Below are 25,927 nucleotides of genomic sequence, written 5' to 3'. Positions count from 1 at the left end.
TGTTTACTTTCGTAGAATGTGGCAACAGCACAGTTGCAAAACACGGATTTGTTGAGATGAAGATGGCGAGATAAACCAAGTAAACACTTTGTTTCCTTGAATTTCTTTGATGTCTTGAATATTATGTCGGTATCATTGATTGCTTTGAGGCTGGAAGTAGCGGAAAATTATCCCTTGTTGCCCCATCTCCATTTTTCGGGTAATGAGATCTCTATTTACATTGTTTAAGTAAAATTGTTTTTTTTTTTTTTTTTAGTTTAATTCTTGCCAACGTCAGTGGTGTCAAAGTTGTTTTTAAGCTAAAATATTTGTAAGTTTACAAATTTAAAGTTGAAACAACGTGACTCAAAGTAGCTCTATTAAGTACGCTACTGAAAAAGAAACCTGGAATTTTAAAAAAAAAATTAAGGTCATATATTCAAAACATGAATTCATGTTGCTTATTCTTGTATATATGTATATGGCGTGTAATTTGACGGTATTTCGTTACGTCCTTATCTTTGTAATGTGCTTGAAAGTTCCATGAATTGAGAGTTGCACATTATTCCCGTATAAACCTCAATTGTTAAATATGTAACGAAGTCTCCAATAGAAAAGTGGGGCTTTATATATTTCATGATAAGATAGTTCATGTACTCACAATATAGCTGTTCAAGGTTCGGCAATAACTTGGCAATTTTCTTAACCAATATTATACCGGCTAACTTCTAATTTCATTGTATACTCAACCAACATCGTCCCAAAGCAGAATATGGTGGTCGTAAAATAATAGCTTATATACAAGTCCCTAGCGACCGCAGAAATCAAAGAATACCAATGGAAATCAGAGTTATAAGTGTTTTGGTCAATTCCCAATGTACGATTTGTCTTTTCATCGCCAAGTTTTTGACTACACCAAAACAGTGATATGTCAGCAACGCCATCCTCTCTGGCATATTATCAAACTTGAGTGTTCCTATTATTCTGCTGGTAACCCTAGCAAATAGTGTCAAGTCCACTCTAGCTTTAAAAAAACGAATTTACTGGTGTTTCAGTTTTCAGAGTATCCACTCACAATGTTAAATATAGATGGCAGCACTGAAAATTAAAAAGCAACACTAGATACACACTTCTGACGCAACTCATTGGCAGTATTAATATTGTCATGGCGATTGATAATTGCCTATGGCAATAGATCGGAGTTGTGCTCAGTTTGAAACAAAAACCTTGTTTTCTGGGTTACTATTATTGCCAGGCCCGTTATTTTGGGAGTGGAGCGGGAGTAAAAAATGCCATAGAAACGGGCAAACAAGGTGAAATATGTATATGAATACATATATATTGAGTATATGTTCCTTGCTCCCCCTCCCGGAAAAAGTAGAAATGATAGGCATGATTACAGATGTAAAATTTTGAAAAATTTAAATGAAAACATGAACTTTTATTTATGCATTGCAAAAAGTGATTGACGCAGTAAAAATATATTAATGGTGGTAGAACAGTATATGTGTAACATGATAAATGCCAGGGCTAGATGCTGACATAGAAATATGTGAATGCAACCAATGCGGATCACATGGCTGTCGCCTCCGGAAGTTTCTCTCTCAGGGGTTAGTACAGAAACCCCTTTGTGAGATCTTTTTTGTCTGCATCCTTCGCTAGTGTTTATGGTGCTGCGTGTACCGTTCCAATGCTGTTTGCAGTTTTTCATTGCGCCGATCACTTTGCGATGCATAAAGGTGAGTGTTGCCATACTCAACTTTGTTGAAATTTTATAATTGTCACCAAAACCGCAAAAGCCAGGGCCGGATTAACCATTAAGCAAAATAAGCACATGCTTAGGGCATCAGGGAAAAAAGGGGCACCACAAAATTGATCAAATATACATTTTTATCAGCATCCAGCAAAAATCCTAGAATTTTCGATTGATTGTATAGTTGAAGACCTTATCAAAAGAATACCAGAAATGTACAAAAACTTATAATATTGCAAACTAGAAACCATGTTGATGCTGAGTTTTTAGAATGAGATTTTGTGCAATTTCCATAAAGTAAGCATGGGCCTTCTTAACAGCTCTTGGGGGCCCTTGGGCAAACTGATTTTCCTGAGCCCTTCCCCCGCCCAGTCAAGCTAAAACTACCTATCCACCAATTTGTTGCAATTTGCAAACAGATCTAATTGTTATGAGGTCCTCTGGCTGTATGAGACCCAATTACTAAGAGTAATCCAAGTTCTGCAGAATAAGGGTGTGAACTTAGAAATGTGCAAATCATTATGAGTCATTAAGCGGATTCGCTGCATGGTTTCAGGGGCGATGCAATGGATGGGTACCAAAACCATTCAAGTGCTTAGGGCCTTCAAGAGTCTCAATCCGACCCTGGCGAACACTAAGTTTGTATTCCCTCTTGTACTTTGAAACATCTATATCTCAAATTTCATTCACAGCCGTTGATTTTTGTGGCTGCCAGGGGCTTGTATATTGGCAAAGTTATTTTATGATCATCATGTTTAAGGAACTGTTTGTATCTTTTTAGACTGCCTTTAGTCTTTTTGTGCATAAAATAACCTCTTTTTGATAAAATTTTAAAAATATATAGCGAGAAATAATGCAAGAAGAATTTAATTAGTTGCCGAGTAATTTGTAACATGCATGAACATTGCTCTTATAACTGCCTGATTTTACCTAATACACACAGTTATGGGGAGAAGGGGAGAAATTCAAATGGGGTAGACTCTCGCTAATCTGGCAAACATCAAGATGTGCTAGATTACCGAAATTGCTTTATTACTGAAAGTTAGTTGAAAAAGCCCATTTGAATAATGGAAACTTCTGCACACTGGCATACAGTGACAAGTTTTTCTCTTGTATGGCTCCCCACCCTGCCTAAAAGTGGTGGTTTACTGGGTGGGTGGAATTGGCACATGGCTGGGATTATCAAGAGGCTACTGTAGTTTCTTAATTTTTTTTTCGTAATTTCATTTTTAATAGCCAACGTATGTTTCATTCCAGCTCCAAGACCTAAAAGATCCATGGCTCAGTTAGATTCTTGCATGAAGAAAATTGGAATTCGGGATGATGATGACGATTCTAGTGAAGATGTGGAACAGATGCAGGGAAAAGTTCCTTTAGAAAAGTACAGAGGATCTAGAGAGCTTCAGGAAATCAGCATAGAGACCATAGAAAATGAAGGGAATGATTTTTCCCAGTCCATATTAGTTTAAAAATTTGATTTTTATTGTCCTCAAAGTGTCATTCTTCTGAAATGAATTCAATATTTTTGCAATTGTGTGTGTGTTGCTAGGTCCTGTTCATAGCTAATTTAATGCGCACTAACATATATCGCCATATGACACTTTCCAAACAGTGGAGTTGGGTGGGAAATGAAGGTGTCATATACTGGTGATCGCCCCAGTCTTGATAGATGAAGAACTTGTTTCAGATGTTTTTTGCCCACACATTCGAACATGTGGACCTTGACCACAACCTTCATAGTTGAAGACGAGTATCTTACCACTGTTCCACTCTGACCTGTAAATAGCTGATAGCAGTTCAAATGCAATTTTATAGGTGCCAAGCATTTCTTTTGACAAAAAAATAGTCCAAAAATTGTCCATCCCTTGACTTGTCCAGGACTTGAAGACCCTTTTTTTCTCTTGCAGACTTCCCTAGAATTTTGTTCTGCCCTGAATCCCCAATTCAGTTATGCATAAAAATGTCATACATAAAAAAATTCAGGCGCCAATGCCAATTTTTTTAGTTGTGGTACTTGGGATTTTCCAAGCCCTGCTATACATGGCTAAAATATTCTGCGTATGCATGGAGATGACAAAAAAATATTCTAATTCCATAATAATGTCTCTACAGCATAGATGCCAAACCTGGAATTGGAATGATCGCGTGTATGTGCTTTATCCATATGTCTGTTTCTGACCCGACAGATTTTTTGGTTTGCGAGATTTGATTTCTTAGAGGTAATTAACCCAAGGATTTTAACCTACTGGTTAACCATGATTAGCAATGGCTTGCACAGTGTCATGGTTTTCACAACAGGAAAATATCTCTAAAATTTCCCTTTTACTAATGAAAACTCCCTAAAATGTTTTGAAAGATCCCTTTTACATTTACTTTTGTACAGAATTTGGATCCGCGTGAAAACCTCCAGAATTCTCATTCTCAAAAGTTGGCAGCTATGCTCTACAGCAGCGGTTCTCAACCTTTTTTGACTTGCAGAGCCCTATCCAATATATAATTTTTATGGCGGAGCCCTGTTTGACTTGAGGAACCCTTTTTTGTACATAATTTTTATGGCAGAACCTGTAGGCCTCTTTTATTTATTTATCAAATTTGCTGATTTATATTATTTTTCTCGAGTCACCGCGGAGCCCCTGTGAAACGAAAGCGATGACAAAAAAATATTCAACCGGTGCACACGAAGTGCCGGTTGAGAACCCGTGCTCTACAGCAGCGGTTCTCAACCTTTTTTGACTCACGGAGCCCTTTTAAGTTAAAAATTCTATGGCGGAGCCCCGTAGTTAATTATTCATCAGTCATTGATTTATTTTTGCTATTTAAAAATATTTATAATTTTTTTTTAATTTTACTGGTTTTTTTTATTTTCCTGAAGCGGCCGCGGAACCCCTGGAGAGTGCACAAGGAGCCCCAGGGGCTCCGCGAAGTACCGGTTGAGAACCGCTGCTCTACAGCGATTGGAAGGAGTCATAACAAAATAAATCGCCACAGCAAGCAGCAGAATCAACCCAAGTTTTTATTGTTGGGCCTAATTTCAACCAAATGTTTCATTTTGTGAGCAAAGTAAAAGAGCTAGTTTGCCAAACAATAACTTAATTTGCTAATGCCACTAAACAGCAAGTGTTTAATTGCCAGTGGTGCTGCCAATGTCTCCAAATTCAGTCAAGAGTTTTCCTTTGGGTATGTGGTAGACACAGAAAAGTTGAGAGTGGGTAAGCCCATTATTCAGGACGGTTTTTCTTTTGACAAAAACCATGCTTTGCTCCCAAGAAATTTTTCTGATGTCTACATCCTGGTTTTATGGGTTTTAAACTTCGAAGCTCGGATGCGAGCCGAACTCATCGTTAAAAAGTCTCTCCATAGAACAACAGGCTTACAATGGTATGAATATTCAATCATTACAATTCATTCATAGCTGGTAGCACTGAAAATTCAAAACATGACACTAGATATGCACTCAAACTGTTAGCTACACACATACACACACACTTCCGGCACAACTCAGTGGATTGTAAATTGCCAACGGTAATAGACCAGAGTTGTGCTCAGTTTGAATTAATAAGTAAATGAATGTTGTCTACATTCCCCTGAGACATATTACTTTTATGTCATCTGATTTGTCAAGCCTTGCAGGGTTTTTTTTTTTGCTATGTTCTACTTTCGTTGTGGGAGATATAGTGAAGTGCATGATGAAACATGGAGCTACTGTAATAATTAAAGATTCTAATTTAGAATTTCTGATATGCAATGAACTGCTAATAAAGATTGGTTATTGTTATTTCCCCACAGGTGTTGATAATTCTAAAAAGAGAGGTAAAGTTCCTGATAATAAGAATTCTAGTTCATCTGACAATGTTGAAAGTACTGCTGGTTCTGATGATGCAACAGCGCTCGATAAGTCCCCCGTGAAAGTATCAAACTTAACGAGCAAGACTGACGGTAAGAAAAGTGTTCCGGAAAAAGAAAAATCTAACAGCAGGAACAAAAAAATGGAGAAGCATAAAGCGCATTCAAAAGTGAATACTAGCAGCGATAAAGTTGCCATGGAGGAGAATGTGAAAGAAAAAGATGTACCACAGGATTCTGCCGATATACATGGAACCACAGAGCGGCGGAGCAGAGTTATGCATCAGACTACTGAGATACCATTCTCATCTGGAAATCATTTTGTGGAAGTGACGAAAGGCCTTTTGCATTTATATAAGGAAAAGTATGAAGTTTTTTTTTCCTCTGTTGGTTTATGTGTGGGCATTTCTTTTATAATTGAATAGGTGTTGATGCTTTTGATTCACCTGAAAGCTGTCTGATTTTTTTGACCTTATGAAAACCTTGGAGTCAAAAAGGAGGGTCTTCCAATTTTCTGTATTTTTTATGGAAAAATCACTGAATATCTTCAAATTCTTTTTCAGAAATTAAAAATCCCTAAAGAAAATCCCTCAATCTTTGCAGCCTCAAAGTGATGTTTTCTCATGAAAAATACGGGAAATTGCCAATTGTCATCAAATATGATACCAAAACTGAGGAATTGTTGCTAAAATCTACAAAAAAACAAAACGCCAATGGCAGGTAATGAAGTGCCGCTGCTAATCAATGGATTAAAATTAATTCCATAGAGAGAGAGGGAAAAAACACTTAATGTGACAAATATGTGAGCCAAATATTCATAGTTGTACAGGGTTTAAGCTATGATCACATTTTTCGCAAAATGTGAAACAAAATCTTAGAATACAAATGAAGTGGTAGCCACTTTCGCAAAAAATGCGTACAGGAGGTACGGGACGAGTAGACATCCAACCATCAATCATTACATTAGCATTGTAGCATTTTGCTAAAGCTTTTCTCCCTATTTTCGCTTTTTTGTGAAAGGAATTTTTTAGCTAGGTGAAACCCTTTAGTTGTATAATAATCAGCATGATTTTAGTGAATAAAAATTAGGCTTCAATGAAAATATGGGAAGAAATGGCACAATATTTATTTTTTGAAGTTGATAGGGCCAAAATTACAGAAAATACGAGACTGTCCCGGGAAAATGGGTCTCGTGGTCACCCCCAAGAAATCTTTAAATTTTCCCTTTTAATGGTATGACATGTTTTCTTTGGAAAAATATTTTGTCACGTGATGAACTGCAGCATTTTTAAGTCTTTGACCTCTGAAATTTTCAACGATATCAATTGTGCTTACAATAAACCAGAGACCTGAGGCCTACAAATTATCATGGTAATGATTTAAAAAATATATGAATTTTTTTTTATGTATTTGCATTAGCTCTTGTTATGTGAGAGTAGAAATTGCAGTTGTGCGATTTGTGGTTCACAAGTTCATTTACTGGATTTTTTTATTTTTACTAGTTGAAGCATTCGGCTGAAAAATGGTCTGTGTTGGTTTTTTTTTGGACTTTAGAGGAGAATAAAAGTCATTGCTGAATTAAGGAAACATCTTTTACGCAAGGATTACAGCTGTGTAAAGGTGCATAGCAGCTACATCTGTTGGTTTCTATAGGAACTTGCATTAGCATAGGTGCCAATGCTTCTGATTTTTCAGCCTTATTAAAATCTTCCTTTCGGAAATCTAATTCCTTCAGTTTTTTTGTATCTGCATAGAAAAATCCCTAAAAGTAATCAAATTGAGCTTTGTTCGAATGGAAAATCTAAGAAAATACTCTTCCAGTCCTTGTAATTTCAGGCTGACCCTGTTTTCTCAAGAAAATATAGGGAATCAGGATTTCAAGTAAGAAAAATCGGTAATTGTCACTGAATATGATGGTTAAAAAAAGCAAATTGGGTAATTATTGCTAAAAAAATCAGGAAAGGGAAAAATGTGTCCTGGAAAAAGGATTTATTTATGGTCACCCATTGCAATTTCAAAAAAATCTCCAGTTTTTCTCTTTTATTTGTTTGAGATGTTTTCTGTTATGCGGAATGTGTCATCACGGGATAAACTACAGATTTTTCAAGTCTGTGAATTGGCACCTATGCATGAGGAATGTGAAGCTACATTGGAATGTTATTCAGTCAAAAAACTGATTTTTGCAAAAATGTAACATAAACCGTTATTCGGCCGAACGCTTCAATTATGTTTGTGCTTCTGAGGATGAGGTATTTTCTTTCAAAATGTTGTCTAATAAATTCTCATTACCAATCTGTTGCAGTCAAAGGACAACTCTAGCAGAAGAAGCTGAGAGAAGTGAAATGCTATGCATTATAGGTGTTCCTGCTGCCTTTACTACAAGGGATCTACTTTCGTTTACTGCACCTGCCAGGTAAATTGCCCCCCCCCCCTTTTTTTAAATGCTAAAACATTTTTTATTTGCTAACTTTCACACACTTGTTAAAATTGCAAACATTCTTTTGAAATTTCTGTTATGATGTTCAAATTTATCAATAGGTATGATATTGCCAGATTAATACTTGAGTATGCTATGGAAAATATATGAAATTGTTTAATTCTTCAGAAAGGATTGAAAATTGTGTCTTTGAGGAAAAAAACTGTTGAACTTTATCTGCAGCTTTTTTTTTTCTTTTTATGAAAAGTTGCAATATTGTAAAACCACACAAAATTTGTCTGTAAAAGAGGGGGGGGGGGCGGTAACCTTTAATCAAGGGTTTTAAATGCATTCTTTTGTTATACAAGGGGGAAATTATTATTTGGCCTTAAAGGAGGGGTGACTGTTAAGAAGGGCGTTCACTTAGAGGGGGTTTTACTGTACTAATAAAGATTATGAAAATTTGTAAATAAAGTAGAATCTTGAATAATCAGCCCAGTCTCTTGGTGCCATGATGTCATCGAATCATCAGAGCTGTGACCAAACTTTGCTAACTTTGTTGCCAATATGGTAATAGTAATGCTTTAATTTTTATTTTTACATAAGATAATGACTATTTACAGGCGAAAAATGGCATAATAAATGATAAATAAGAATTATTTACATAATTTTCTTAACAATATCTATGTTTTTGGACTTCCCTTTTCTGTAATATGTTTTTTTTAAACGTACAGTACATAACAAACCTTTACATTATATATATGTTACTGTGCCAAGGCCTGAAGTTTTTGTCAGCCATTGTTCGAATTTTTGTGCTTTCTCTGGGCCCTATATATATATATGGATCTCTTAGAGATGTAAAATTCTCGAGAATAATCTTTCGGAGAATATTCTCTGCTAGGACTACTATTATAAATAACTTCACAGAATATTTTTATAAGTTCTTGATGAGAATATTCTCTTATTTATAATATAGTTACATATAATATCCTTGAGAATATTCTCTGGAAGGATTACTTTCATAAATTACTGGGGAATATTCTTATAGAAAATAATAAGAATTATTCTGAAGTTATTAATAATAGTCCTTCCAGAGAATATTCTTCAGTTACCGAAATCTTTCCAGAGACTATTATCAAGAATATGTGTAATAACATGTATTATGATAAATAATCTTGATAAATAACTTGAGAATAATTATTACTATTTTTGTATAATAATAATTATTTTTGATAAGAATATTCTCTAGTAATTTATGATAGTAGTCCTTTGAGAGAATATTCTTAAGAATATACCCTGTCTTTCTTCGAGTCAAGAAGATGGGTATATTGAAGTTTGTAGACCACAATATTAAAGTTTGAAAGCAAGACAATTAAACCAACAGGACTGAATTACACAACTTTAAAAAAAAGGGAGTGATACAGAATTTAAGTGTATTGTGCATTAAAAAAACAGTTCTGTATCTTAGAATGAAGGTGATTGTATAATTTCTTCCTTCATCAATCAACTTTGATTTAATTTCTTTTGTGTTGTGAACTTATTTCTGAAAATTTATCTAATTTTAAAATAATTTTTTAATGTTTTAATTTAATGGTTTCTAAAATCTTTATAACCAAACTTTTAAAAGCTCTCATCATGACCTGGATATCAATATTATATATTCTCAGTATAACCTTCAATATGCTGAGAATATTCTTGAACTAAAAAAGTTGTCATTGGGGGTGATTATACCAAAAATTGTTTTGTTGTGAATGTTTCAGGCAATGAAAACTGATTTATATTTCACAATATAAACCAAATTATTAAAAAAATTTAAATTATTTAAAAGAAAAATGAATATTCTCGATTATTCTCCAATTTTTACATCCAGGAGAATATTCTCACCTCACATCTCTAAGATATTGATATTCAGATTCTTTTGATTGTTAGGGGTTTCATAGCTAATCATAATTATGTTTAGCCATGGCTAATTATAAATGAGCATAATTATCATAAAAAAATACAGCAACAGAGCGATCATCACAAATCATAGAGATTGATATATCAGACTTTCTCGGTCATTGCTGGGCCAGCCACTTTGCAAAGTGCCCAACTTCAGACTTTGGCAGCAACTTGTATAAAGACATTGGATTTTTGTATACAGTACTGACCTGTACCACGAGGTCACAAAATATGAATGGGAGTGGTTTTTGTTGGTGTGGTGGGGTAGCAAGTGAGCATTTATAGAACTCCAGCCTGTCTAGCTTTTCTGCTATCCGGCCCGCTCTTCCGTCACATTAGCTCGGATTCTACTGAAGTATTCTACTCGGATTCTAGTCCAGATTCTACTGAACCAAATTTTTTAAAGGTTCATCAATTGTGTGAATTGAAAAATCACATTTTTTTTACAAAAACATCACTACCATCACTTTCCATTCCATAAAAGTTCAATAATGGGCAAGAGAAATTTTCATAGGCAGATTATACACTGGAGAATACAGTAAGTCAAAAACTAAATTTCTGAACAATATCCCATGTATTGAGGTAACTTACTTAAGGTAAAGATAAAAATTTACAATATGTAGAGCAGTGGTTCTCAATATTTGAAAACCTGCTGCCGGGTTGATTTCTTTATTGAAAGTGGAAGGCTCAGCCGTACATACTGACCAATGGGAAAATAAATGGGGGGGAAACAAAACAGTAAATCACTAACGTCCTGATTTGACTGATTTCAGAGCCTGGCGGTTGAGATACACTAGAGTACAAGTTGTTTCCATCATAAAACAACCTTATGAAGCTTGAATTGTATTGAATGTTTCAATACAACAAATGAATTGGAACTCAGAATTTTTTTTTTTGGTAGAGGCCCTTTTTGTCACATGATTAGTTGTATTTATACTGTGTGCCGTTCTTTGGAAAAAATTTAGTACAGTCGGCACTCATTATAGCAACAATTCCATTACAATGACTGGTAGGATAATTCCCAAATGTTTTCATATAATAAGTAACCTATATGTTTTTCCTTTTGGTATAACAACCTTCCAATGTAACGCCATATGTAAAGGGATGATGGGGGATCGTTATATAATGAGTGTTGACTGTATTTGGTGGATAACAATTTGAGTTTAACTGATGAGCATTTTAGTTTATATTTAATTTTTATTGTCTGTGAATTATTTTACCAAAGTATAAAATAAATTAATATTTCTTTGGTCAAGTTTCTCGATACTAATTTGTATAGAAACCTACATTGAATCAAATAAAAGAGTGAACCCATGTAAGATGGTGTGTTGAATTGTTTGAGACATTTTACTGATCTGCGGGTCTAGAAAGGTAGAGAAACTCTTCTTAAATGCATCTATATATTCTATTTTTTAAGGGTATTTTATAAACATCCCAAACTTTGTTTTGATACCTAGTAATTAACAAACACTGTTTAAGTATTTGATTAATAATTTTCTCTATTATGTGTTATTTCTTCCAGTGACCAAATAGAACATCTAAGGATAATAAGAGAGTCAAAGCCAAATCAGTACATGGTTTTAATAAAGTTCCGTAATCAGGTGAGTTAAAATTAAAAGGATGAGAAAAAAAAATTATATTGTTGAACATGAAAAATATGTTTAGAGCTGTTCTTCAACTTTTTGTGTGATTTATTCTATATTGATTCAGATGTCAGCTGATGAGTTTTACAAGAAATTTGATGGGATCAGATTCAACACAATTGAGGAAGATGTGTGCCATCTTGCCTTTGTAGCTAAAATCGAAACAGTAAAGGAATCAGATGTAATATTCTCTATATTTCAATCAAAATGATTCAAATCATTTATGTACACATAAAATATGAAAGTTTTGACTTCATTTAGAATTTTTGTCATGATTTTCTTTTAAATGTAGTTTGCCCATTAAAGCATTTTCATTCAGGGGCCTTCAATGCATGGCCCATGGAAAAAATATGGTTCTCTGAGTTTTTTTACTGTGGCCCACTCACCATTTGAAAAAACGGCTACTTTATGGCTACTAAAAGGTATTGAATCGAAAATAAAAAATTCCTTAAAACCTGCTGACCACTGAGATCTGTACTAAGGTATTTGTAACTGAGATATGCTTTTACGATACATTAAGAGTGCTGTCCTAACAAATTCGGAGGGCTCTGAGTTAAAACACTTTTTGCAACCTATGATTTCATATATTTCATTTGCTTCTCGTTGCATAACTTGTATCCCATTCATATTACATGGGAGCTTAGCCAATCATTAGAGTACAATGCATAACACACTTAATGTAAATTTAGCTTAAGAAAAGAGATGATTTTCTATTTTAACCTTTTAAGCAGTTTTATATATTTCACTGATCCGCATTATAACTGCCACAGTGGAAATAACTAAACCCTCTGTAAAATGTCATAACTTTTTTTTCAAATTTTGTGCAGGTGAAAGTACTCTCCCCCTCTCCAACTCCAATAATAATATTTAAAACAAAAACCAAGGAAGAGAAATATTCTTATTTTTTTCTATTACTTTATACTGTACATATGTTATACTGTCTTGAAGGGAAAAAGTTATGTTTTGAATACTGTCTCTCTCTCCCCCCCCCCCCATATTATCAAAACATGAACAATACCCGACTGCCCATTGACTGTTGTTCAACTGATTGGGGGGGGGGGGGAATGGAAAGTATGTTCTTGGTAGAAAGAAAACCAGAGAAGTATGCTGGGTTCATCATTGTCAAAATAAGAGTTTCAAGAATGCGAGATATCTCATAATTGTTGTGCTGATAGGGTTAAAAATGTTCATTCATGACATTGCATTTGACATTTATTATATTGCATTGGGTTTTTGAACTGTACCTCTGAATTTCCTTTTTACAATTTGTTTGCTATTTCTTTCGTAATGGCTTATATTAATATTCATATAATATTTTCAGCATGCTTCTCTTCCATTGCAAGGACATACTGAGTTGCCCACGTGTCCTGTGTGCCTTGAGAGAATGGTATATTTCTTTTGATTATTATCTATCTGCAAATTATGTATGATTTATGTTCCATGGGTATCCCTCGTGATCTCACTGTGCAATTTCGCTATAACATGCTTTTGAAAATCGGTTTGAAACACAAGCCTAAAAAAGTTGTTTTGATGTTTAATTCAAATGATGTGAAATCTGATAATAAGCTTGCAAATTAAAGAGATGAAACAGTTATAATTTTAAAACTTGTTGGATTTGAGGATGTAGATTAGATAAGCGTGTGTAAAATGCTCAAATCCCACTCATAAGAGTGAGCTAATTACATACTCACTCACTTATTATTATCGTTTATAGCTAGGTCACTAATAAACGGGAAAATGTAAAACTACATGAACGATAAGGACAGAAACCCTTTGGTGCTGTGTCTATTACAAGTTATTTTTTATTTTACCAGTTATTATTTTTTTTCCCCCTCTCCATAATTGAGTCTGATATCAGACTCTCAGAGACCGTCCATCCCTTTGGGAAAGAGTGCAAACCATCCCAAGATGGCCTCTTTGGGTGGTCATGTCTGTCCATTACCAATTTCTATTGAACCTACCAATTTTCTGAGAAATTAAAAGGCTGAGAAATTAAAATTTTTTTTTTTCAATACATCAGATGATGCCATCAGAATTTTAATCAAAGAAAATCATTCCAATTTGTTGTATTTTCATATTTGCAAGAAGTATTTAGAAATCATTAAGTTAACGAAGAATGCTGCTCATAAGACAAATCTTGACTGTTCTATTTAAAAAATGTATCAGCCTATCATTTCAAGAATTTAAGTAGAGCAGACCCCACACTGTCCAGATTTAGTGAATTTGTCGATTGGAGACTGTCAGAAATATGTCGCTCCTAAAGCAGAATATGCAGAAAACTGTGATGTGTTACAGAACAGTCTGGAAGAATTTCAAAAAAATGTAATGTTGAAAACACTGTTGTGGGAATTTTTACTACTGCTACTTAACCGTGCATGCACCTCGTGCTTGCCCCATGCTCGCAAGTTTCGACGTGAGTAATTCGAAACTTGCAAGCACGGGGCAAGGGGAGCCACCACCTTGTACACATTCCTCTGCGGAATTTCTAACGAATCGGTACATGCCGGAATGTGTATGTGTGGCCCTAACATATTTATGTTGTTGAGTTGCACTTGTTTTGTGTTCATGCTTCCATCTGTCTTCCATTTTCTAAAGTAAAGACGGAAATGCTTGAATTTTCATGTCAGTATCGTGTTGTAGGTCTGCCTGCTCTCTGCGGAGAGACTTTTTCAAATGTGAGACCGGCTCGCATTCGCGCGTCGAAGCACTGGAAGGGAATTTTCACTGCAAGACATTTCCAGTTAGCTGAGGGTTTATTGCATAACAATGCAAAACATTCTGCTTTGGGGTATGTAGCGTTTATGAAATAGTATTAATTAAATTCATTCATCCAACGAAATTTATCATTTGATTTATTGATTACTAGATTTATTTATAGGCTTGAAGAATTTGTTAATTTTCTTTTTATGGCACTGAAGAACCACCCTCTCAAATTGCTATTTTACCCATGCTAAATTCAACTTACTTTATGCTAGTTTGTCTTACATGATTATTTTGTGGAATAAATTAATTTCGTAAAGCAAGAGATGTATTTCATCAAGAAAAATTGTATTTTATCAAATTTGTGCTTCACTTGTTATAAATTAAAGGATTAAAAGATAATATAACTATCAAATATGATAGAGTTTCTTAATGCTTTGATTGATTTTTCAAGTACTAAATGTATGCTATGCAATATTCTCATGTTGTGAAAATTTTTTTTACAAACAGGATGAGTCTGTTGAAGGCATTCTAACAATTTTGTGCAATCATTCATTTCATGGAAGTTGTTTAGCTAAATGGGGCGATACAAGGTGAGATTCCCCCCCCCCCTCCCCCGCCCATTCATGCAGAACTTTCCAGTAGATTCTTAGTCAAACTTTTCATTCGAATTGCATTGGTCACTAGCTCTATATGTTAATTCTTCAAAGCCATTCAAATATGTAGAATGCGTAGTAATCTTATCTTTTTTGTTCATGTTTTATTATTGCCATAATTGATTTCAGTTTTATGTGTAGCTCATCCTGATCTTTTTTAAGCACATATTATATAAAATTTTTTAGCTGTCCAGTCTGCCGTTACTGTCAAACACCTGAACCAGAACCTGACAACAGATGTTTCGGCTGTGGTTCACAGGAGGTATGTATGCTTATATATAGGTACAAATGATATTATTCATGACTATGTGCCATCATCTACTCAAATTCATAAAATGTTTTGGTCTGCCATTTCCTATGAAAAGTGTTCGTATTGAGAATAATCCTAAATTTTAAGTTAGAAAAATCATATTTCGATTGCCCAAAAATGAGCATTCTCTCATAATTTAGCAGTACAATTGTCGAAAATAGCTTCCCTCCCTCTCACTTAAAGCCTTTCAGTCTAGCTTTCTCAACCACCTCTTGTTCAAAAATTTTAGAAATCATTCACATCTATCTGTGGCTTTCGTAGTCCACAAGTTGAGTTTTCAGGTTCCGGGCAGAGAAATAACTGAAAGTAACCCTACCCAAAAATGTGGGAGGAAAATCTTTGACATATATCATTTAACAAACAGCAGAAACAATGAAACATGTAATATTTGAAACACACAAGACTAATGCTGTAAAACTTCTCAAAAACTGATCAATACACTGACAGTTTTTGAAAATGAATATTAACAGTCCACAACAGTAGTCCACACAGTGTTGTGGACTTGAGTGGGATGTGGTTAGAGAGGTTTCCTTCCCCCCCCCCCCCAATCGAATTTTTAGTATTATGCCAACCATAGAAATAATAAATTTCGAGTTGTCGAGGTAGTTGAGTTATTCGTGTCTCAAGTAATCAAAATTGCATTATAATAAACAGTTCTCTGCATAATTTTTACCATTTACACTAAGTTGATATCAAGTAAGGCAAAACAGATTTGTAATTGAAGTTCCATGTAGCCACACATACAGTCGAACTTTAATGTCTCAAAATGCTTTCAGTAACTTATATGACACCGAATCATTAAATATTTAAGTTGTGAAACTTTAATTGAAAGGAAATATATTATGCAGGAGATGAAATTTTTGCTTTAGGTATCAAACATTTGAACTATAGGAGTTTGTCTTTTCGTAACTGAACCCAATCACCAAATATACACCAGAATGACTTGTTAATCAAATGGTTCTTAGAAAAAAGGCCTTTTCCAATCATTTATCATATGTGCATTTCTGGTTTAGCAGTTAAATTGGCATATGTATGATTTACATATTTTTTACAGAGCCTCTGGATATGTTTAATATGTGGTCATGTAGGATGCGGGAGATACGTTGATGGGCATGCTTACCAGTAAGTTGAAGCTTATTTAGTAAATTTTGCTCTGCTCTTTGGACAAATCCTATAGTATTTCTGAAAATACCATTCATTATTAAATTATTAAAATTAAGAAAATTCTGATAAGCAAAATTAATAAAATCTAACTTTGCGAATGGTCTTGTACTTTTATCTAGAAAGTTGTAGTTATATAATTTCTCAGCATTCACATATTGTGTGTTGTGTCAAATATAATAATAAAACATTCTCTTTTCCAGTGATACTTTGGCTAACAAATGTGATCTTCATTTGACGAAACAAAATTTTTTCATAGGTTTGTAAGGAATATTGTTTAATTCCTTCCAGGTACTGCCAAAAATTTAAAGATAAGTTTTATAAAAGACTAAGGTGCACTATAAAAAATGAATAAAAGATGGCCAAATGCAAAAAAGAACAGCTTCACAATTGAATAAATGAGACTGCAGAAAGACCATAAACTGAAGATCTTTTACACAATCCAGTCAGGTTCCTAGATTCCCCCATGTGATATGGTCAGCTTATTTCTCTATCTCACGCATGCAGATAGAAAAGAGAAGCTCGTAATCAGTCTGGCTCAAGTGACAGTTATTCTGATGAGGACTGGCACGAAATTTCAGCTCGCCCCACAGCTATGTTAGATTAGTGTGTATTGATCTGTAATGGCAAAGACGTTTGTTGTCTGAATCTGTATTTGTTAATAAAAGTGAAAAAAAACCTGCTTCCTCAAAGCCAAGGTATCACTGCATTTATATATATGTGTATTATAGCTTTAGAGATTTTGTTTTGATTGATTTATGATGATTGAAGATTTTGCTTCCTTTGTTTCAGATTTAATAAAAATGTTAAGGTTAATTTTTGAATTGAATTTTATGTTGGCATAGAATTATAATCCTAAAAAAGAAGATATGAAGACATAAAAGGGACAACTAAGTGCATGCTGAATAATGTGAAGAGCATGTGGAATGATTTCTCTAATTGCTCATTGGCTATGTGGCAGGTGCTGGAAATGTCACTTTGGTTTTAAATACCAGTTATTGCTCACAAACCATCATTGATAGTCTGCTGGTCCGATACCACTGATTAAACTATCGGACCACCCAGAAAAAAATTATGGCGGTCTGTGGGACCAATAGCGAAAGACTTCGTGCTGTGATGCATTGATCGTGGAAGAATCTTTTATGGGAGAATCACCAATCCGCAGTGGATTTTTTAATAGCTTTTCATATCCCCTTGGTGGTATATCACTCTTCTAAATGATATAATGTTTGGGAAAATTTATTGAGGTGAATTTATTGAAATTATTATTGAGGTGACCACAGATAGATGGTGCCTTCATTTCCAACCCCTCTCATTAATGGTATTAAATTGCAGTATAGCAATATGGCCAGAGTTGGTGTTTGGTGAAGTAGTCATGATGTCTGTGGACCAGTAAGTTCTCATACTCACTGCTCCATGATGACTTTGACTTTTATTTTTCAATTCTAATGCAAACACAGTGAACTCAAGTTTTTAACTTTTTTTTCCTCCCAATTTGTAGGCACTTTTTAGACACACAACACACATATGCAATGCAACTAGGTAATAATAGAGTGTGGGATTACGCGGGTGACAACTATGTCCATCGTTTGCTGCAAAATAAAGCTGATGGGAAGCTTGTGGAGTTGGAGCCTCGTTGGGTTTGTGTTCAAATGTTTTTCTTCCCTCCCTCAATTTTCTGCTACTTATTTTTAGATGACTTGCATGTTAGTATTTGTACTTTAAACTATATAATGCATTTTTGCATGTTTTAGTATTGCAAGTATTTAATTATTATTTTTCTAATATTTTGCTTTTAGATTGAAAATGAGGAAAAGATGGACTCCATGCAATTAGAGGTGATCGTGTTTCAAAAATTCTATAAATTGTCAATTTAAATAAAATCACAGTCAAAATTTGTTTAAAATTTTCATTCATCTAGCAAAACACTTGTGTAAGTTTTACTATATGCTGTTCTGTAATTAGTTAAATAGAATATTTTTTGTCATTACAGTACACCTATTTACTTACTAGTCAGTTGGAGGCTCAGCGGCATTACTTTGAAGAAAGGCTGACTATGTTGGAGACTGAATCAATCAAACAGGTAGTATTATTTTCCAATTTTTAAGCTTCCGATTGTTAAAAATTATGTTTGGTATTCAAGTAATAAAACTGATTCTTATTAACTATAAGATTTTAGGCTGTATGAAAAATTCACAGCTGGAAAGTTCATTGTTAGAGACCTAACCACTGAGAAAAATCACTAACAACAATTTGGCATGAGTGAGTGGGCTAGTAAGTGATTGGACTATGATATAATCAAATGAGTGAGCAATGCAGTGAGAGAGTCAGAAAGTGACAGAGTGGGTAGCGAGTGACAACAACTTATTAACTTTGCTCATTCACTCACCCACTTCCTTGCTTATTAACTTCTCCATTTTAATTGCTCATTCACTCACACAGTTTTCTCACTTGATCATTCCCTTGCTCATTTCCTCATTCACCACTCAATTGCTTGCTCATCCATTTACTTAATTGCTCACTCACTTGTGTCTAACTTTTGTACAGGCACTGGATTTTAGTCACCAAGACTCTAAATGGTTATTGTGATTGTGTTGTAATGGGAGAGAAAATGATAAAATCAGATAATCTATACGCCTACTTTTTTAAATTTCTAATATTGTCTTTCAAGTATTGACTTATTCCTCTGCCTATCCACCGCAGTGCTAATGTTTTTAAAATCATAACTTTGAAGACTTGCAGCGTGTAAGTTAATTTTACGTGTATTTGAAAAAATGTAATCTCCAAGAAGTGTATCATTAGCACGATTGTATAACTTTTACTTATTGACGTGATTTCACTATTAATGCAAACTAATCACATTACTCCAAGTTGTTTAATCTCAGCAGAAATCTGTATTTTTGAAACTTTTTTGTGCAAATAATTTTTTTTCCAGTGCAATTGCAAGTGATGGTCATTTATTTTTATTCAGTGAACAGCATCTGATTTCATTCTAATAATGGTTTATGTTATTAAAAAGTGCTACTGTTGTTTGCTTTTTTGTTATTGACAGTTTGAAGAAATGAAAGAGAAAACGAAACATGCTGTGGATGAAATGAAACAGTTGGAAGAGAAACTGAGTAGAGTCACGAAAGAGAAGCAAGGTCTTGAAAAGAAGTTAGCTCAGGTAATAGCTTCTTCTATATTTATTTATGATTCATACAGAAGTAATAGAATGAATTCATTATAATCTTCTGTGCAATTTAATTAATACATTTCTTACCATCCTCATTATTTTTCGTATTTTATGAATGCATTTCAGGTGACCTCAAAGCTCAATAAAAATGCAACTGAGTTGAAAGATGAAAGAGAGGTCAGCATTTGAAGTTTTTTTAGATGAAGCCAAAGCTTATCTAATTTGATATAAACTTATATTTTCATTATGATTTATTTATAATTTAACGAATACTGTTATGGCGAAAATCTTGTTTTAATGAACACTTCTCTTAATCCCCCAGATAAATTTACATAGGAGTAACATTATATAGCAAAAACCTAGAATTCCTTTACAACGAAATTTTGTTATAATAAAGTTATTTCTCTGGTTTCTTGGAGTTCCCTATAACGGGATTTGACTGTATAACTCATAATTGTGAACAGAGTTTTGAACATATTATTTTGCATTTAGTTCTCTCTTCTATATTTGCAGAAATAAGAGCAGCTTTTCTTTCAAGAAGTTTTTGCGAATGATAATTATATGTACAGTGGAACTTTGGTAGACGAGCTTAGGGTTTACAAATTAACTTACTAGAAATGACGAGAGAGGCACTATTGTTTAGGATGATTTATGGACTCACACTGTTGTCTGAAAACTTTTTTTTTTTTGTGTGTGATTTTGGAAAAGAATCCATCCAATGTCACTTTTGCTTCCTTTTTAGGATTTCTCGAAAATGAAAAATTGCATTGTTGTTGGCCAGATTTATTGCTGGCTCACTCCTATGGCTTTACTTGGGTGGTTCTTTTCTATAAAATTTTGCTTGGCTTCCCACATTTTGTACATCTTTCTAATCTCATTTGAAGTTAGTGATTCCTCTTCATTTCTCTCTTTTTATCTGACAAGATCTCGTCCATAAGCTTTTCTGTTGTTTGCAATGGAGATCCATCAGTTTGTCTGTGGTCAATTTTGGCCATGTTCTTCCCTAGTTCTGTGGTGGCTTCTGTTCTTGAGCTAACCCCTAAAATGCTACATCTAGTTACACATATCTTAAAGTTACGTTCATACAAGGGTTCATTTACTAAGTGAGGCACGGAGATTGTAGGGGAGAATATTATCTACAATTTTCCACAGTACATATGTGGGTGAAAGCGTAAAAACCATTGGCTCAGCTGTGATAACATGAAATGAAATAAGCAAAGCACACATTTTTTACTTGTAATGCAAATTATCCCTCGTATATTGAACCAAAATTTTTGTCATTAATCGAATCACTCGTTAACTGAAGTTCCACTGTATTAAAAATATAAAAAAAATTGTTTTCATGATAGTATTTGTTTGAAGTTGGCAGGACCAATCTTTGAAGATATTCATTACACTTTTGGATTTCTTATGTTAACATGAAGTTTTTGAGGATTTTTTTTATTAACAGTTTTAAGTTTGCCATAGATATTTAGTGAGCTTTGATTTCATAAAATTCAGCATTAGGAATGGTTTTTCCTTCATGAGGAGGATAAGAACTGAATCTTTTTTGTAGTTCATGGTGTAAAAAGATCGAAACTCCACACACATACTTTCTTGGAAAATAAATAATTTTTAGGAAAATAACTATGTAAAAAATTTGCTTTTCAACATTCATTCGCCATGCAGTAAAAACCAGTGAATAAAATTGCTCTTGAAGTTATTGGTTTGGAACAAAACAAAAAGTGTGTCAGGGCAAAAGAAGGATTTTTTAAATTCCTTGATGATTAATAACAATAATCAAAATTCTTGTTTTCCCTTCATTTTGGGCTATATCTTACCAAAAACATTTATCTCAAGTTCAGCCGATGAAACTTTTATTTTCATGTATAGATGAACAGATGTCTCAGGCAAAACCAGCATCTATGGCAGCAGAAGCTTGTAACAACTGAGAAAAGCTTAAAAGAGCTCAAAGAGTCCAAAGAAAAGGTAAATTTAGTTTTTTAGTAAATTTTTTTGGGAAATACCTGTGTACATGATATCCAAAATCTGGACATTTTTCTCTGACCTAACTTTTTATTCTGAAATATATGGCTTTTAATGTTTATTATATGAGACTGATTTTACTGTAAAATCAGTCCTGTATGCATAACTTACAGGAGTAAAAACATTTGTGGAAAGTAGTATGCAGTCTGCATCAGCATAATTTGTACCTTTTTGTACTGTAGCCCTATTAGAGGGAAGGTGAGTGTGGATTAGTGAAAATGGGGGGGGGGGGGGAGATGAAATATCTATAAAACAAAAATCATAGGCCTCTGCCAAGAAATATTGAATAAATGAATAAATTTCTTCAGAAACATTTTCTTCTCAATATGAAGTTACAAAGTATAAATAAAAAATTGAATCAGATTTTTGTATTGAAATTTGTTGTCCGGTTTCAAAGTTTTATAGTGTTGTGCTATAGGTATCATTGTATTATCCTCAGAGCAGTTTTAAAAAATTGTTTCAATTTGTTTTCAGGATTATTTCAATGCTTTCGTTATCGTAATCGTGTCTGTATTGATTTTTTGTTACGAATTCAACCACTTTCAATGCTAAAATTTCACATTCATGTCTTTCAAAAAGGAAATCCAAGATCTTCAGGAACAAGTTCGTGATCTCATGTTTTATTTTGAAGCTCAGAACAAGCTACAAGAAGTTGCCAACGTAACTAGCCAAGAAATTCAAGAAAGCCAAATAGTTATCGGAGAAGCAGCGGCTGGTACATCGACAGAGACTACCAAATCTCGTAAAAAGAAGCATCGTTAGCGTAAATTTTTTTAAAGTATTATGTAAATTTCAAGCTCATATATATGTATATGTTAAATGTGAATGTCATGTAAATCATAAAAAATGTGTACATAATCTTCTCGGGTTTGTAAAGGCTCTATGGAATCGACAGCATATATATATTATATAAATAATGTGTATGTGTGTATATATATTGCAATACATGAATTATAGCGAGTATTTTTTAAATAAGCGTGATTGTGTAATAATGCTTTCTCCCGCTCTCCTGATACTGCTTCTCAGAAGTATTGAGCTTATACATTGCAAAACCCGGTGTGATTGAAAACGAATAGAATTTTCTTTTATTTTTCACCCAACTGTAAATTCGCCTGATGTACAAAAGATAAAATAAAATTTTCATTTTCTTCATGATGTTTATTATATATTAGGATTTTTCCCCCTCCCGTCAGTATACATAATACTGTTGACACTCGATTTTACCGACCTCAAATTTACGAACACATTCTTTTTTATGAACTAGTCCTGTCCTAAACTGCATGACAAAGATAATAAAAATCCACTCTATTTTTTATGAACTCTCATTTCTATTAATTCTATATTTTATTAACTTGTTTCTCTTCCACTAATTTTTTTTTTCTGTTTTATTCTTCCAGCCGAATCAGACTTCATTGCAACAGAAATTAATTATAGATTCGGACATTTTATGTTACTTAACAGAAAAAGAGGAGAGTTAATAAGTTCTCTCACAAATTTGTCATCACCCACATAAAAACCCACATTCGATAGTTTGCGGGTGTTGACCATGAAGTGCCTTGACAATGTAATTCACCCTTTGTGCACTTTGGATAAAGTGGTGGCTTGAGAAATGGTATGATATAAGCTGTGTTCTTGTCTACTTTCCTCTTCGCGATCGAAACAGAAGCGAGAAGTTTATTCTTGTCAGTAAAAGACAAAAAACTTGAAAATAATTAATGCTAAGACAAAATTTTCAAAACATACTGAATTCCAAAAAGTACATTGAGTACTCTAATCAAAGATTCACAAAAGTTCATTTCTGTGGCAAGTGGTTCCAGCACAATCCCGGAAATGTTTCAGAAAAGTGAGATTTCCGAAGTTCGAAAAAGTACAACTTGCTGTGCTGAAGAAAGACAGGTAAAAATTCCAATCGACGGAAACGTTTAGAACAACGAAATTATTTGCCTCAAAGTTAAACTTGGAAAATTTCAGAAAATCGGAGATGGTGGCTGCAGAAATTCAAGAAAAGACACGGCCGGACTTTTCAGATACAATGCGGATATGTTATACTGCCAAAGCTTGAAGTTGGCCACTTCGCGAACTTGCCAGCCCAGTCGACCCAGCCAATGTCCGAAATTCGGGCTTTGACTGGCCCCCATGTACCGATCCCTATGATTCGGGGTCATCGCCGCGTTGCCGTATTTTTTTTATGATAATTTTATGGCCATTTATAATTAGCCATAACGAACCATAATTGTTATGGTTAGTTATGGCAACAATAACCATCATAGTAATCTGAATATCAATATCTTGGTGATCCATATTTAGGGATGTATAAAGATCGACATATAAAGGCCAGCGATAGCCCGAATTTCGGACATTGGCCGGATCAACTGGACCGGACAGTTCGCGAAGTGGCCAACTTTGGGCTTTGGCAGTAACGTATATATGTTACATCAACTTAATGTGATAAATCCGGTTACTATGTATAATAACTGGTATAATCGCAGAGCAATTCAGTGTGATAAATTTTCCAAAATTTATCACTTTTTACCGGTGATTATGCATAGCACGCAAGCGTCGCTGGTAAATTAGATAAATTTCGCGAGATTAATTATTTTTACCGGTGATTATATATGCAGAATACCCAAGCTCGCGTCATTGGTAAACATGATAAATCGAACTTATACGATATACTATGCATAATTATTCAAACATGCATTATATCGGGGTACGATCGTAATACCTATTATCATTATATAGGGATCCGATTATATTCATCGTACATACTAGACAAATTTGGAAATTTTTTTTTTTCATATTTATCAAGTTCACCAATTTGGGTATTACGTGGGTATTATGCATAATAACAGATAAAGGCAATAAATATGTCAAGTATTCATCAAATTTATCAACGACACTTTGTTATTATGCATAATCGCTAGTGAAATTGATGTTTTCAGTATTTATCGAATTTACCAACGACGCTTGAAATACATATTTGTCGGTAAAAGTGATAAACTTATCAAACTTACCAAGACGATTGGTAAGCACGCATTATTACCTAATTACACATTTACTTAATATATATATATATATAACCTCCACAAGAGGGAATCCCATTCGACTAGTCCACACCTCCTAGAGATAGAAGGCCTCTGCACTGTTTGCCATAAACGTCATTCAGACTACTTAGCAAGTTTGCTACATTTTGAAACAGAGCATCCTATTTCGTTTCTTCTTATTTTGGCGTAGAATCTTCCTGATTGACACACAAATACTGCATAGTGATTGGATGTGGAGCATAGAAATCGCCAATTCTGAGCCCGATCACTTATCTTCCTCACAATGATGACACTGGCACGAGAAGGGAATTTTTTTCCCGCAATAATTCTGAGGGAAAGTGGACTACTTACCGACGTCACAAGCAGACTGCGGAGGTGCTATCTCTCGGAGGTGCTGCTCTAGTCCAGATTAACTTTCTTGATGGAATTTCAATTTACTAAAAAAATCCATGCATCCAAGTAGTAGGGGTTTTGCTTTTGTATGAAGTTGGACTTTCCAAAGAAAGACGAGGAGGGCACGAAAGTTTACTGATCTAGGATATAGATGCGATATGTAGAATAAATGGATATGATTATATAGAGAGATCTCTACACATACTCCCATTGCCGCAACTGGGGTGAGGGGGAGCATCGTGCCCCAGACGGGAGGCGGCGCAAATTTCAGCCTTTGACCTCTCCTTCAACATTACAAGTCAGCGCCAAAATGCGTGCTTGCCCAATACCACCTATCTTGTATAGGTGGTTGGCTTTCCCCAGCTGATCAAGCATATAGTTTTGCGGCTGTCTTCTTGATTTTTCCCATTTATATTTAGTCCTCATAATTCAGCTCTTATATGGCCCATAAGATGCAAATACCACCCCTCCCCCGATATCTTTGAAGGCGGGGGCCCCCCCTCAGGAAATGATCTTTTACATAGAGAGGGAGAGAATTGCAGAGCTCTCTCCAGCCTGGGGGATGGTTCTTTTTTCTCATAAATTTACTAGAGGGACAAGTAGAAGATTCTAGAGGCCTGGCTTCAAAGATATGTGGAAGCAGAGGTGGATTTACATTTTTCCCCCCACAAACTCTAGGTCAGGGGTTCTCAAACAGTGTGTGTGTGCGCGTAAGTGCCTCCAACCTTCGTCAGGGGTGCTTCGGAGCGGCGGCCTGGCAAAGGTTTTTCGAAGATACTCTTTGTTAAACTGCTCTGGGGAGCCGCGGATGATAAGCGTTGATTAGAAAGGGGGAGGGGCATCAAGGGTGAAAAAAGTTTGAGAACTCTTGTTCCAGGTCATTCGTTT

At 34.5% G+C, this 25,927-nt stretch overlaps 1 protein-coding gene across 1 annotated transcript; it reads left to right on the top strand.

Moving 5' to 3' along the window:
• Positions 1-36: 36 nt before the first annotated feature.
• LOC149083947 (BRCA1-associated protein) lies at positions 37-22,754 on the top strand. The gene is made up of 17 exons (XM_089234322.1): positions 37-199; positions 2,990-3,170; positions 5,520-5,939; positions 7,878-7,988; positions 11,455-11,533; positions 11,643-11,756; positions 12,897-12,962; positions 14,786-14,868; positions 15,118-15,193; positions 16,296-16,363; positions 17,904-18,042; positions 18,202-18,240; positions 18,396-18,485; positions 19,455-19,568; positions 19,704-19,754; positions 21,450-21,545; positions 22,182-22,754. The coding sequence occupies exons 1-17, from the start codon at positions 124-126 to the stop codon at positions 22,362-22,364; spliced, it is 1,986 nt and encodes a 661-aa protein (XP_089090448.1). The 5' UTR covers positions 37-123; the 3' UTR covers positions 22,365-22,754.
• Positions 22,755-25,927: the final 3,173 nt, after the last annotated feature.

The sequence above is a fragment of the Pholcus phalangioides genome, unplaced genomic scaffold (assembly GCF_987345545.1).
Source record: "Pholcus phalangioides strain wild (caught in Gottingen) unplaced genomic scaffold, Ppha-v1.0 ptg000008l_1, whole genome shotgun sequence".
Taxonomy (NCBI): domain Eukaryota; kingdom Metazoa; phylum Arthropoda; class Arachnida; order Araneae; family Pholcidae; genus Pholcus; species Pholcus phalangioides.
The sequence above is the reverse complement of the archived record's forward strand: the minus strand, read 5'-3'. Positions and strand labels throughout refer to the sequence as shown.